A 15,208-nucleotide genomic window follows, 5' to 3' on the forward strand; every position below is an offset into this window, starting at 1 on the left:
TCAGGGGTGCCTGGGTGGCTCAGTCGGTTAAGTGTCCGACTCTTGACTTTGGCTCAGGTCATAATCTCACGATTGTGAGATCGAGCCCTGCGTCAGGCACTGGGGGTAGAGCCTGCTTAAGATTCTCTCTCCCTCTGCCCCTCCCACTTTCTCTCTTTTAAAACAGTAAGTATAAATAATTACAATTAAGTTACATCCACATACCCACTACCCAGTTTCAAACAACATAACCTTCAACTTTATGCTGCTGTTCTTTGAAGACCTCAGTGTACCCCGCCTTCCACCCCATCCTTTGAGAGATGACCACTAATCTAATTTTGTATTTATTATTCATTTGATTTTCTTTATATTTTACCATGTTTCAGGCCCTTAAAAATAATTAACTTGTTATTGAACTTTCTGTAAATAAACAGAATAAAAAGTTTATTCTGTAAATAAACTCACATTGCATGTATTCTTCTGCAAATTAGATGTTTTTTGCCTAATAATAATCCCGAGAGTGCTCCAAGTTGTCGCCTATCACTATTTTACATATTCAGTAGGATGCTTTATCTGTCTATTCTATTATTTATTCCAGATACATGTGCAAGTGATCTCCAGGTTTTCGGCTTTTATGAACACTTGGCAGTGACCTTCTTAGACATGTCTCCTGATGCACATGTATAAGAATCTTTCTGGGATATATGTATGTCTAAGGAGTGGAAAAACTGGGTCATAATATATATACACACACACACATTATATATATATATATATACATTCTCAAATTTAACAGATAATCCCATTTATTTCCAAAATGGAGATCTTCTACTAGGAATAAAGGGAATTGTGCTTTTCCATCTGTTTCTCAGTATGTACTTTGTAAAACCAATGTCATAAATGTTATCATTTTGGTTTCAGTTTGCACTTCCCTGATTATGAGTAAGTTGGATTTTCTTTAATGATTCTGGCTCATTTGCATTTCTTTTCTGGGAAATGTCATGTCTTCGGTCAGTTTTTCTAATGAGTTCTTTATATACTTCTTACTGTTTGTCAGAGTTCTTCGTTCTGGATATTAATCAGGTATCTTCTACACATCATGGCTTGCTTCACTTCATATCTTTTAGTGAACAGAAGTCAATAATCCTAGTGAATTCTTTCATCTAGAGGTTTTTGCTTGTTTGCTTTTGTTTTGGAAGACTTTCTTTGAGGATTTCCTCCTTCAGGATTTCCTCCTTGAGGATATGAACGTATTATCCTATGCTGTCTTCTAGGTTTTATAGTACTCTCTCTCCTACTTAGATATTTTATCTGTTTGCAGTGTTACTTTTATGTACGATGTGACGTAGGGAAGCAATTCATTAATTTCCAGGTAGATAACCAGTTGTCAGACTCATTTGTTAAATACATGCGCATTTGCTCTTGAGCTAACCTCTTCTATGAGTCAATTTGTATATCCTTGTGTCAATGCTTCTACAGCTATTGTGATAAATCTTATTATCTGGTAGGAAAAAAATTGCCCTATCTCATGTCCTTCTTCAGGAAGGGCTGTTCATCTGTAAAAATTTTACATTCAGATTGTCAAGCTCCCTAAAAAGCCCTATTGGTATGCCGATTAAATGACAGGTCAATTTGAGGAGAACTGGTATTTTTACATCTTATGTTCAATTTATTCTTAGGTTCTTCTCTGCATCTTTGTACATGTAATAAACCTTCAATTTTCTTTTACCGCATTAACACCATTCTGCTCTGGGTATTAATGTTATAGTCACCTAAAAGATGGAATGCTCTTATTTCCTATTCTCTGGGTGTTTGTAGAAGACTGGAATCATCAGTATCTTGAACATTTAGTAGAACAAGCTTGTAAAACTGTCTAGGATATGTTGTTTTCTTTGAGGGAAGATGTTTCCTAAAATTATTAATTTAAATTCTTTGTTGGAAATAAAATTGTTCCTAATTTTTATTTCATCTTGGGTCAGTTCTATTAAGTTGGATTTTTGTAGGAATTCAATCATTTATCTAAGTGTTCAAATTTACTGTACATAATTTAATATCCTCCTGTTGTCTGTTTATTATTCATAGCTTCAGTAATTTGTCATTCCTAATTTTTTATGACTTCTCCATTTTGTCTTATGATTTCAAATAACCAACTGGCTTTGCTGATCTGTTTTCTATTTCATCAAGTTCTGCTTGTTATTTCTTTTCATAAGTTGGGGAATGGGTATGCTGCTGTTCTTTGTATCTCTGACATAGATATTTGAATTCATTTTTAGTTTAATGCATGCGTTTTAGACTGAATAGGAAAAAAAAAGTATACCTCTAGACCTGCTTTCATTATACTCCACAGATCCCTGGGTGGCTTAGCGGTTTAGCGCCTGCCTTTGGCCCAGGGCCTGATCCTGGAGTCCCGGGATGGAGTCCCACATCAGCCTCCCTGCATGGAGCCTGCTTCGCCCTCCGCCCTCTGCCTGTGTCTCTGCCTCTCTCTCTCTCTCTCTCGGTGTCTTTCATGAAAAAATAAATAAAATCTTAAAAAAAATTATTATACCCCACAAGCTATTTGTGATATATCGTCATTCTATTTTTTCCTCAATTTTTTTCAGATTTTTTGATTCATAGATTACTCAAAACTTATTTTGTATTAATTTCTAACATAAGGGGTTTTTAATCATTAACATTTTTGCAAAGTGCTATTTGGTTCCACATATGATCAATTTTTTTTTACAAGTATTGAGCGCTCATATATGCCAGAGATTGTTCTAGGTCACCAGGGAACGGAACTGACCAAAAATTCATGCCTTTCTGGAATTTATGTTTTGCTGTCAATTCTTGGAAATCTCCCATATGCTTAACTGGAATGTGTATTCTTCACTTGTTCAGTCAGTTGTTTTAAATATGACCATTAAATCAAGATTGCTCCTCCTATTACTCAAATTATGTATACCCTTACTGATTTTTCTTTTGCCCGCTTATTATGAGAGGTATGTTAAAATTTCCTGGTCTGTTTGTGAATTCATCTATTCCTCCTGTTTTTAATTACCACCGTAAGAGGCATATCCTCTTGAAAGACAAGAAAACCAATTTTCAAAATAAGAAACATGTCTTATCTAATAAACTTTGTAAAAATAGAGCCAAGATTCCAATTTAGTTGTCTCAATTATGACAACATTGCATGACTACTGTCATGTTTTGTCTAATATCCTTATGTAGCAACAACACATCAATCTCTCCCAACTTGGGGCACATTTCCTCTTTCATACTTTAAAAAAATTCCTAGAGTTCTCTGTTTCCTGGCCAGCTGTGAATGCGCCCAGGACTGGCCATCATAATATCTTAAGCCACACAACCTAAACCAGGCCAATAAGAGCCCTTCCTCTGGAAATAGACATATCTGCTTTTGTCGTATTGCTTTCTAATGGTTCTTTGGTTACTAGTTATGTCTGAATGCATCAAGGTACTTAGCCAGAATATGTCTTGAGGTTACTTTTGTTTTGCTGTTTGCCAATAATATTCTTTTCCTATATATATTAATCTCATCTGAAGATATTCTGAATGTCATGATTTCATCTCCATAGCTAGAATACATAATCTTCCATTTCGTTTAGTTCAAATGAATACTTTTTAGTGCTATGTGCAATTCACTGCATTGTTGAATGAAGTATGGTTTATTTCAAAAATCATTAAGCCTTACTACAGGCCAGGAATTGTGTTAGGAGGCACTATAGATTCAGAATGGAATAAAATAGAAGTCCAGTCAATCAGGACACAGATGCAGTAGAAGTCAAGTTATATGCGTGGAATATAGAAGTTACAGGAGCATTGGCAGTGGAGGCAGGTCATTCAGCCAAGGGGTAGGCCATCAGGGAAGGCTTTGCAAAGGAAGTGACACTTGAGTTGCAGCTCGGAGTGCAAGTGATCAAGAAAGTACAGTCCAGGAAAAAAGAAAAAAGCATCTGGAAGGAGAATAAATGATTCTCCACACTAATATTAAATTATCAGTGATTTTTAAAGGTTGGTTTTTTTTTTTTTTTTTTGCTGTTATATTCCCATTTCTCATTGACATTCTCACCAGGGTTTATGAATATCTGGCACCTACGCTGTCACACCTCCACTGACTCTAACTGAACACAGAATTCTTAAGGAGTCTACTCCACATGAGGTTCCATGATTAATAAAGTAGAAATAGGCCATCATCCTTAATAAAAGAGTATATGAGAGAAACTTGCTGACCATTTCTAGTTTGATTGGGTGGAGGAAACTCTGAAAAGTTGAATCCAAAAGTGAGGCAGGGAGGCCAGGTTCACTAAAACATCACTTGGGCATTTTTAAACATCACTTGGGCATTTTTAAAAGTTCCAAGTCTTAAGCCACACCCTATACTGGTTAAATCCTAAACTCTGGGGGTGAGGGAAAGGATTCAGTATTTTTGAAGCTCCCCCAAGTAATTTCCAATGTGCAGACAAGTTTGAGAATGCTGCCATAAGGAGTCTTTGTTAGAAAAAGTCTAATTCATCACAGATTAAAAGGGCTCGAAGAATTACCAAATTGTGCTTCCTGGGGAGGATGTCTTAGGGCAAGATGGAGGCCTCTGAATCTGGGCTGTGGTCAATGAGCAGATAACAAGAGTGAAGACCTGAGGGCCTGGCCAGTGAGCAGGGCATCATTGCCCAGAGGTAGAGCCAGAGGTGTGAACTATGTCCATAAAACTGAAGAACTGGCTTTCAGGCACCTTTTCTGTTTTTTTTTAAATCAGTTTTAATGGCCAAATGCCAAGTCTACTTAAAAATGGTCATTTCCTGTTTTCATTTCTTTCTATGCTTTTAGAAATGGCAAAGTACTAAAGCTTTGAGGGCAATCGGCATAACAACTGAATGAGCTTAATTTCGCTACATTGAACTTTCTTTCAAGGTATTAAATTTGCATACAGGAAAAAGCCCAGGTACTTAAAAATCAATGAAATGATATTATGCTCAATTAAAAAGAACATGCCTGCGTAAACACAATACTTGGTAGCACTACCATTTATTTCAAAGTCATTTTGACAACGCACTGCTTACTTAAAGTAATTAGAATTTTGGGTTAGAGATAATGGGAGTACAGAAAACACTGCCCTGAAAGCAGAGCCAATGTCAACACCATCCTAATCTCCTTGCACAAAAAAGAAAAATCTACCTCTGTGGCATTACAGTGACTCAAAATCTTAAGAGAAAAAGACTTCAACTTGTATGTTCACTCAGAATTTTAAAATCTCTCTCACGGAAGGAAAGGTAAAAGTAAAGTTTTCAAGACCTTCCTATACCTCAATGTGCTTTTCAGTTCCAGATGCAAAACTGTATTTGTACTGATACAGTACTATGCAGTAAAGACCAATTCAAGAATGTAATGAACTTTAAAAGCAGCTTCTCTTTTCTCTGCACAGGGAACAATTTTACTGATTTAAATTAGGAACTTCTAGTTGCAGAGAAGGAGAAAGGGAGGGCAGGAGACAGAAACAGGTGATCCGGGACTCAAAGCTGGTCCTTAGCTGCTTTCTAATAGAGGGAGAAGATTGAAGATTTCTGGGGCCAAACAAAGGCAATATAGAAAAATGAAGTTTTAAAATCCACACACATCACTGAGTTTATCCATTTTCTTCTTAGAAAAGTAATTTTGCAAAAGGAAGTTCGATTTTAAAGGATTTGTCTCTTTTTTCCAACTCTGAACTGAAAAGAAACTGTTCGAAGCCCAGTCTAGTTTATGGTTTCAAAATATTTAAGTGATCATAAGCCACCTGTTCAGCCAACACAATGTAAATAAGCTGCATTAATGTTCTTGTTAAGAACTACCTTATCTGTTCTTTGCTCCTTGCAAGTTCTGTTGAGGCAATGCTCCCTAAAAGACAAAGAAGAGGCTCTACAAAATTGTTTCCAACACAGACCCTGTCGCCGGACCAGGTGGGATAAATGCTGTCAAGAATGGAACGCCCTCTAGAGGCTAGTCATCCACATAGCCTTTTGCAATCCATCAGAGCCGCAGGTCTCAGGTGTGGTTCCTGGACCAGCAGCATCAACATCACTTGAGAAATGGTTAGAAATGTAAATTCTGGGGTCCTGCCTGTTTAGCCCATTTGGGTTATCCTATAAACAAAGAAATTTATTTTTCACAGTTCTAGAGACTGTGAAAGTCCAAGATCAAGCACCAGCTGATTTAGTATCTGGCAAGAGTCTTCTTGATTCATAGATGGCACCTTGTAGCTCTAACTTCACAATGTGAAAGGTCTAAGAAAGCTTTCTTTTATATGGGCACTGATCCTATCCATGAGGGCTCTATGCTCATGACCTAATCACCTTATATAATCACCTTGGGGGTTAGGATTTCAACATATGAATTCTGAGGAGACACAAGCATTCCAACCATAGCACCACCTTACGCCAATTGAATCAGAAACCTCTGTGGTGGGGGTCAGTGATCTGTGTTTTAACAAACCCTGCAGATGATTCTGAGGCACACTAAATTTAGGAGCCACTGTATTGGAAACACTTCACTCCCCAAAGATGTCAGAGAATGAATGTGTCACTGTGTAAAGAAATTAATTATACAGGCATGAACTAAGCTAAACTATCTTTCCTCCAAGTAGGTAGATAGATAAAGCTGATGCTTGTATCAAGCAAGGACATGGAGATATAATTTAGGAAATATCATGAGACCAAACTATAACATATGAGAAAACGCTTTCAGGAACTCTAATAGAAATTATCCCCAAACTATGGCTTTAAAGAATGATCGTGTCCCTTGATGTAAATGATAAAGTAATGTAAATGTGCAATAGCATAAATATGAAAGAAGACTATGGGTAACCCCAGTACCTACACCGCCACCAATCAAGAGGACTAAGCACATTCATGGACTCCCACGGTTTGAACCCTTTCCCATCATTCAGGACTATAGCTTGCCACGAACCAGTTCATGGTTATCTGACCACAGAATGAGGCAGAACATGTTAACAGTCGAGATAGAAATGAAAATAACAATTAGAAAAAAAAACGCTATATTTTCATCTTTTTTATTGAACATACATAGTACATGTAAAACAACTGGCATAAAATTCATAAAAATACAATACTTCTATGCGATATCACTTTATTCCTGATACAGCTTTTCACGTTCTCCTTAATATCACTGTCCTATTTTAATGCAATACTTTTTCTGCGAAGCGTTTTTAGAGGCTTATCTGCTTATAGAAATACTGCCCCCACTTTGTTTTTCCTATGTCATGGCAAGAGCTATATTTACCACCTCCTTACCCATCCTTACCTTCCTCACACTAAAGCAAAAATATTTTTAGATGCTAAAAATGAGTAAAATACTGAGCTTTAATACTGTTTGGTCATGTATATGGAAACTACTACTATTCTATGTTGCCATAAAAGATACTGATCACCTACAGCACAGGCTGCTACGAGATGTGGCCAAGGCTGAGTGTGCTGTACAGCCCAAGGCCTCTGTTCTAAACTGGTCTAAAAGATAATCATAGCTTGCTGGTGGAGTTACATTAATAAATACCATTACAAAAGGATTCTGTTTGGGGGGAAAAAAAGAAAACCAACCTAATTTGACCACGCTTAGCTCTTCCCAGCATATGCAACTGTCAAAACGGCATTTTAGTGTTTCCTGTACAGAATTTCCAATCACTGCATGTGAACCCATCGGGAAGGGAACGATCGGAGGGTGGGGAGAAGAGAGAATGACTTTAAAAGTGCAATCTTTTAAAAAGTGGAATCGCTGCATGTATAAAACAGCCATTTTCGGGTGCAGAACAGTCACACGTAGAGCAGAGCGCCCTTCCCTCCTCCCGCCCGCGGCCACTCTGGGCCACGTCAGCCTCCAGTGCCCTCCTCCCAGTTTTCTGGATTGCTGCATCACTGCTCAAATTCTACTCCTCATCCACGACTCCCCAGCTGCTTCCCTATTTTCTGAAACTGGCAACAGCCCAAGGAATACAAGTCACCCAGCGAGCGAGGAAGAGGGGGCAGGCACCTGAAGACACTGTCGGCAGCTCCCAGCGGAAGGAGGCTCCCCGGAAACGCGGCAACGTGGGCTCTGGGGCGGGCTGGGGGCTGCCCACCCGCCAGCCCAGGCTGTCCTTGCAGCTGTCTGCTCTAAGCAAGCTAGTGCTCCCCCCAGACCAGGCTTGTCCTTGGGCTCTGGTGAGAAGGCAGAAAGGGAACAGCTCTTCAGTGGCTCCCAGCAGTGGGCACCGGAAACCATCCCTGAGGACTCAGGTCTCAAGGACAGTCCACAATGAGGTTAATCTGCCTGTGGTTAATAAAGAGAACACTGTATAATTAAATGTGTAGTCCATCGAAGTCATGGTTTGCTTAGAATGTAAAATCTTAAAAATGTTTCTCAGAACTATGAGGATTCACTGTTTTGAAGAATCTCATTTCACACAAATTAACTTCTAAGAAACAACAAAAAAAACATACTAGGAATTCAGAGCAGGTTTGGGAGTCTTTCAAAATAAAAATAAATAAGAAGGAAAAAAAATAAAGAGGAAGGCTGAATATATTCATTCCTCGTACGGATATGATCACTCTGGGGATCAAAATCATAACATAAGGCTTAAGGCTTTGTCTTACTCAAGACAGGCAATGTAAAAAGTAAAATATAAAAACTCCATTCACTTCTCATTATCGTTTACTCTTTTGACAGAAAAATTAGTCATGTTTTATTGTATATTAATAGAAGAAAAACTACACGCACTACAGTCTACTGTTCCACTGCAAATTATGTCTACTCAACTACACATTAGTTTGTAGATGCATTATATTTGGGTCATTCAAAATAGTTGTTCTTAAAACTACAATTAAACATGAAAAATTTTTACAGTGGTTTAAAGGTATTAAAATATAAACATCTGAATAATACTAAAAATGAGAAAAATACACAATTGCCATTACATTTTTTTTTAACCAAGAATAAGTACTTTCTAAGCAACTAAACGAGTAACACTTATTTGACAATTCTGGGAGAGAAAGAAGGAGAGAAGGAGAGAAAGAAGACACACTAATGTCATATGGTTGGTAATTACAGGAATTTAGTCCTGACCATTAGATCCAAGAATCTGGATTAGTAATGGGCAGGAAATGCTTCATTCATAAGAGCAACAAGAAACAAAAGAACATTAAGAAGTGAAACAGGTAATTCCACATAGCAAATACCCACGTCTGCCCCATCTTCTCTTACGGAAGTTGATGACGGGCCCGACGCAACTGAGATGCTTAGGACAGTTACTGCGATGTCACGAAGACAAGAGCAAGAGGCAGGAGAAGCAGCAAGGGGCACCAATAGTCCATAAACTAAAATCGGCCCCTACACTGTTCGGAACTCATGATATTTTCATATCCTTCTTGTCGTGACCCATCATATTTTTTATACAGGTAGCTTTGCTCCCTTACTTTAGCACAAATATTTAAGTCAGGTACAAACATATACTCATTTGCATAGCAAATTTTAAGGGGTGCATTGAAATAGTAACCAATTGATTAAGGTATAAGTATTTTTACAGTCAGAACAACATTCAAATTGACCAAACAAAATGTTTTCTATTTGAAAACAGTTATCTATAAAAGTTTTTGGGATTTGAATTAAAAACAAGGCATGAGTTATTAGCAAAACATTAAAACCATTACTGATGTACTTCTCTATAGGCAGCAGTCATTCTTCTATAACTTCTAAGACCTTGTAAACACTGTTCTGGAATACGGTGGTGAAGTGTGGCTTGGAATCCTTCACCAAGAGGTTACATAAGGGAGGCTTCCCAGCATTAGCAGGATCTTCTACGTCCCAAATTTCAGGCATACTGCACCCAGGCCTAGAGAAATTAACGTACAGATTAAAAATCGAAGTACACTATATATGGCAGATGAAGCAGAGCACACTTTTCATATTCTTGTCTCCATTTCATCTTTTCTATATAAATTAACTTAGTTAAAAAAATCCTATTAGAGTTATTTATATTTATTTAAGCTGTCATAAATTCTCTTTAGAACAAGGTGAACACAGCCAAGTTAACCATAAAAAAAAAAAAAAAAGAGACAGACATACAAAATACATGAATTTAGGTAGGGTAAGAGATCTTGTTTAAATTCTGCCTCAGGTACCTAGCAAGACTGGCATTGGATAGCTCAAGCAGTCTCTCCCCACATTTGTCAGATGGGGGATACAACTGGGGTGTGTCATGAGGACTCAGAGAGAGAGAGACACTGTATCTAGCTTGCGCTATGCCCCGCACACAGTTAAGAGGTAATGCGTTATATTGACTTAAAAATCCTAATTGGCAGATATGCTTAGGTCACATTTATGCAACTTCCCCCTACTGTCTTCTAGAACGAGTCAATTTAAAGAAAATCCAGTGGTGCTCAGCTCACATTTTTTAAATGCACAATTAAATTTTAAAAGCAATAGATTTTATAAAGACTAGCAGAAGTGAAATTGGCATTGTGTGGTATTTGTTCCAATAACTTCTGCAGATAACTGTAGTATTTATTTTAAATTTAAAGCAGTGTCATAGATATAACTGTTGGCTTTACTAGGGTTCACAAATTTGTTCTTTTTTTTTTTTTTGGCTTTTGTTACATTGAAGATTTTTACATTATTATAGTCCCAAATGTCACTCTTTTCTTTTAGGGCTTGTGATTTCTATGTCTTGTGTAAGGAATCCTTCCCTATCATGGTATCATGTGAATATGCATTGTGTGTTCCTCTATGAAAGTTTCAGAGTTCTGCTTTTCATAGACCCATAATTCATCTGGAATTAATTTTTCTGTATGGTGTGATGTAGAGATTAAATTTTAATTTTTTCCATATAGATAGCCAACAGCTCTAGATTCATTATTTATTTATTATTTATCAAATCCATACTTACACAGTAAGTACCTGTACTTATTCAGTACCTGGTACACTGCTTTCAAATCTATATTACTTGTTTTATAACCACCAATGTAATAATTGATTCAGGTAAGAATCAAAACTGGATGCAAGAACTATCTGGTGAAAGGTTGTTGAGAAAGAGGATAAACAAATGGCCTCTAAGTATCTCTACAGATTTTATAGATTATTAATTCTAAAGGAGATGTGCCTCCTTAAAATAGACCAAGTGATCTAACTTAGCATCATTAATGATGGAATAAAGTGATCTGTCCCTCCTCAAGTGACATAATGGAGAGTATAAAACCCCTCTGAGGTAATTAAAATTCTTGTCACAATTTGCTAAACTAAATCTAATCATGATGGAGGAATCAGACAAATCCAAAGGTGGGACATCCTAGAGGACAACTGGCCTGGACTCTTCCAAAATATCAATAAAAACAAAAAAGGCAAAAGGGAGTTCACAATTTCTTATGTGCTTACTTGGTAATTAAAAAAAAAACAAAAAACAAAAATTACAGAGAATTGGCAACTACTTATGTTTTGTCATAGTTGCTTCACTTTAAGAGAAAAAAAAATTCCAGCATGTCCTTTTTATTCCTTCCCAAAGGCAGTTCCACTCCTCTGCTCTCCACCATGAGACAAGCACCATGGCAGGAGTACATATGCTCTCTGCTTCTTAATAACATCTTCAACTTAAAGGTAACTACCATCCCCAAAGGTGCCAAAACATAGGCCTATCAAAATAAAAAAAAAAAAAAGTCACTGTCACTTTCAATGCCATTTCTCAGAGGTGGCTTGTGTAAACAAACCAGCACACATTCTGCTGGACCTCTTTCATCCAAGTTCAGACACACATGCATACAAACAGAGGCACGGATTTATATACGCAGGTGCTCCTGCGGTTGCTTTTACAAAAATGAGATTATTCTGGGACTCCTCACTTGACAATAAAATATGGCCATTTTTCCACCTCAGCACCTAAAGATCTACTTCATTCTTTTTAATAGTTGCTAGTACATCTATGTATTAACAAATCACTCTTTTATGTATGGATATTGTGTTTTCCATTTTGCCATTATAAAGTGATATTGATATAAACATTCTTGCGCCATTATCTTTCTGCAAGCTAAACTTCTGGAAGCAGCACTATCACTACATCACAGGGCTACACAATTTTCACTTTGCCTCTGTCAGATTATCTCCCAAAGGGTTTTACCCATGAGCATTCCCAGGAAGAGTGTTCAGGCCACATGTTTTGCACACTCTCCTGACACCAGATTCTATCAACACTGAGCATGTATGAAAGTAAGACTGGGCTTGGGTTTTCCACCACTTAATTTTCTCACATGTGCCGAGGCCAAACTGTGGCTACACTGTGGGCCATGGGCAGGAGAGAGCACAACGCAAGGACAGAGAAAACTACCAGCTTCTGAGTTCACCTGCTTTCAGGAGAGAGTAAAAGCTAGGAGCTGCCTTTGTGAGCTCTGTCGGCCTAAGCATAACACCCTGTAGTCCTTATCTGAGTTTCCTGAAGCTCCCCAAGCCAGCCAGCTATATCTTTAAATAGCATTATTGAAAATGGGAATAATTTTCTTCTGAATTCATGTGTTTTAATTTTATGTCAACTCTATTATTGGAATTAATGAGAAAGAAAGTAGAGAACTGAGAATAAAAGAGTAGTTAATTAAAAGCTCATCTACAACTTGCATTTGAGTATATTTTCGTACTTGTATTTGAATACAGGGTGTCAAGTATTTAAAGAATAAACAAGCCACACCATTAAGGCCACTGGTACTGAGATCACATCAATACAGTGCCCACCAAAGTGCCGGGCACAGTTTAAGTGCTAGATACATACAGAGGTCCTCTTCCCTTTCTTCTCCTACTTGAGTTCCCCATGGGCTACCCACCCCCGTCCTCATACACTTTTCTGTTCCACTAATCCAGAGATGTCTCAGGCATAAATGAAATGGACAATGGGGGCCAAAGCAGTAAAAGATCCTAATTCCGGCATAAAGTTTTGTCAAGAAACTCAGTCTTCCTTCTGCACTAAATCTTAGTTCTTCTTCCCTTTTCTCTCCTGTCTGAGCTCCCGGGTTGCTTCCCTGCCAGAACAGAAAGTACAGCTTGTGTTTGGTTTCAAGGTTTAAGCAGAGTGCACCTGCCTAAGGTTTCCTGAGATTTATTATCATTCTGGCTTAAATCTTGCAGTAGATGGAGAGTGCTTTTTCAGTTACTGAGGACAACAGAGTAGAGAACGTCACTTCTTTGGCTTCCTCCTCTCCACTCCTGCTGGAAAAACACAGCAGGGGCAAGTCAAGGTCCATGGGGGAAATGGAGCATACACCCCCAGCCCAGACTGCTTAGTCTTATGTCCAGAAGTGAGCGCTACATGGAAATGATCCAACGTCAGTGAAATCACTGTTGACCTTGTTTAGTGCATAAGATTTATTGCTATACCTCCTAAATTTGTCTTTCATCCCTTCTGGTATACAAAACAGTTCTTTGCCCATCGGAAAACCGAGGAGCTCCATCAGCATCTTAGAAGATAAAGCGTGTCAGCCTCTACAGTTTCCACATATTCAAAACACTATGCAAGGTCTAGAAACAAGATGAAGAATCTTACATCAAGGTTCATCATTAGCTTAGGAACAAAGAGGCCATAGAGCATTATTTTTATGTTCCAGAAACCTATGGGTGTCTCAGGCTGATCACTGAACCAGGAAGTGAAGCCCGAGACGATAAAGAAGATCACAATGTGGGTGGAAATCTCTTGTCAAGAAACTACATCCTCCTGACTGCAAATGTCAGCCCACCATTCACTTATTACAATGTCCTCATAAAATTATGAGAGGTGTTTGTGACTTTTTTGTCCTAAGTTTATATAACAAAGTTAACTAAAAGCGAGTATATGGATTTCATATATATATTCTTATGTTCCTAAGGAAATAAAACATTTTCTAAATTATGACTCTAAGAACAATAACATTTTGTATAGATCCTAATTAAATTCAAGTCACCTGGGACACATTCATAGGAAAATCATTCAATAATCAACAATTGTTTGGGTTTCCTTGTGGGCACTGTTGACAGCTATGGTTTCACAGAACCATTCTCACTCCCGAGTCAATATTTAATTATTTTGTCTTAACACTCTTGTATATCACTGAAATACATGGTGAATAAGTATGATTAAGCTAGAAATACAGCAACCTCCAAAGGCCTCTGTTTAAAGAGCAGTGAGAATATTAAAAATAATAGTAGTTCATAAAATACTCTTGATTCCTAATGAAACTGCCCATGTCTGTGCTCCTTGTGGAGCCAATGCTTTGGTATTTTAATAGCAAGCCACTGTCATCAGCTGTCTAGTCAGCCAGGTGCAATATTTCTAAACAGTCAACTTCAACATTCCTCTTTGCTTTTAAGATCTAACTTTTGCTATCCTCTGCATAGTGGTCTTCTCTGAGTGGAAATAGTTTTTAAAACTATAAACCCAAGAGAATGTGGGTCACAGTGAAGTTAATTATTTTCCCACTCAAATAAGCTGTGGAACAGCAAGAAGGAAGTGTTGCTCTGTGGTGACACTGGGAGGGGGGGCCAGTCCATCACAGGACGGGTGCAAAGTGGCATGTGCAAAGGAGGCCCTGACTCTCAGCTGCCTGCCTTACTTTGTTACAATGAGATGCTCCATTATTTGGTTTCAGACTCTGCAAGTCTTCTAAAAAGTCTTTAAAATACATCCAACTTTAAATGAAAGTTTTTAAAAAACATTCAAGGTGAAGATAAGCCATCTGGGAAATTGTCAATGCCAATATAATACCTTTAAGGTAGCATACACATGCAAATCATTATGAGAGAAACATTTATAATGACTAGAAAGGAAAAAATTCCAATTCAAATAATGATCTAAACAGTTTTTTCCACTTATACCATGCTAAATGTTATAAATATCTCACACATAACGAGTAAAGCACTTGCCATAAGACTGAATTAATTTTTCATGTCTTATGAATATAAAATATTAACTGTGTTAAATACTCACTTGGATCTTCTTATACACCAGGACTCTTCTAGAATGTAATAATTCACTTGTAACTTTATCAATTCTCGCTTCACTTCTTCAGCTGCTTTTCGACTATACATTGAGTAAACTATTTTCGTTCTGGCTCTTTAAAGAAAAATAATTGGGCAGAAGATTTTCAAGATTAAAAGGATGCAATCAAGCTATCTGGAAGAAAGCACTGAATGGAATAAGAAGAAAGACTCTACAGAAGAGTCAGGTCAAGAGAACATTCTTCACAGAGTTCCTGCTAAGGGG

General features: G+C 37.6%; 1 protein-coding gene across 6 annotated transcripts in view; it reads right to left on the reverse strand.

The window, feature by feature from the left end:
* DPY19L1 (dpy-19 like C-mannosyltransferase 1) overlaps window positions 1-15,208 on the reverse strand; it is a 142,067-nt gene that overhangs the window by 38,890 nt on the left and 87,969 nt on the right. For 2 of the 6 annotated variants that reach the window (XM_025464611.3, XM_025464612.3), the window contains 2 exons: window positions 14,933-15,058; window positions 7,006-9,832 (listed from right to left, as the gene is read on the reverse strand). In XM_025464611.3, coding sequence (XP_025320396.3) covers window positions 9,676-9,832; window positions 14,933-15,058 — 283 coding nt within the window. In that variant the 3' untranslated portion in view covers window positions 7,006-9,675. Of the gene's footprint in view, window positions 1-7,005; window positions 9,833-13,055; window positions 13,180-14,932; window positions 15,059-15,208 lie in introns of those variants that run through there. The other 4 variants (XM_025464610.3, XM_025464609.2, XM_049093801.1 and 1 more) reach the window with 4 other exon arrangements.

This window comes from Canis lupus, chromosome 14 (genome assembly GCF_003254725.2).
Source record: "Canis lupus dingo isolate Sandy chromosome 14, ASM325472v2, whole genome shotgun sequence".
Taxonomy (NCBI): domain Eukaryota; kingdom Metazoa; phylum Chordata; class Mammalia; order Carnivora; family Canidae; genus Canis; species Canis lupus.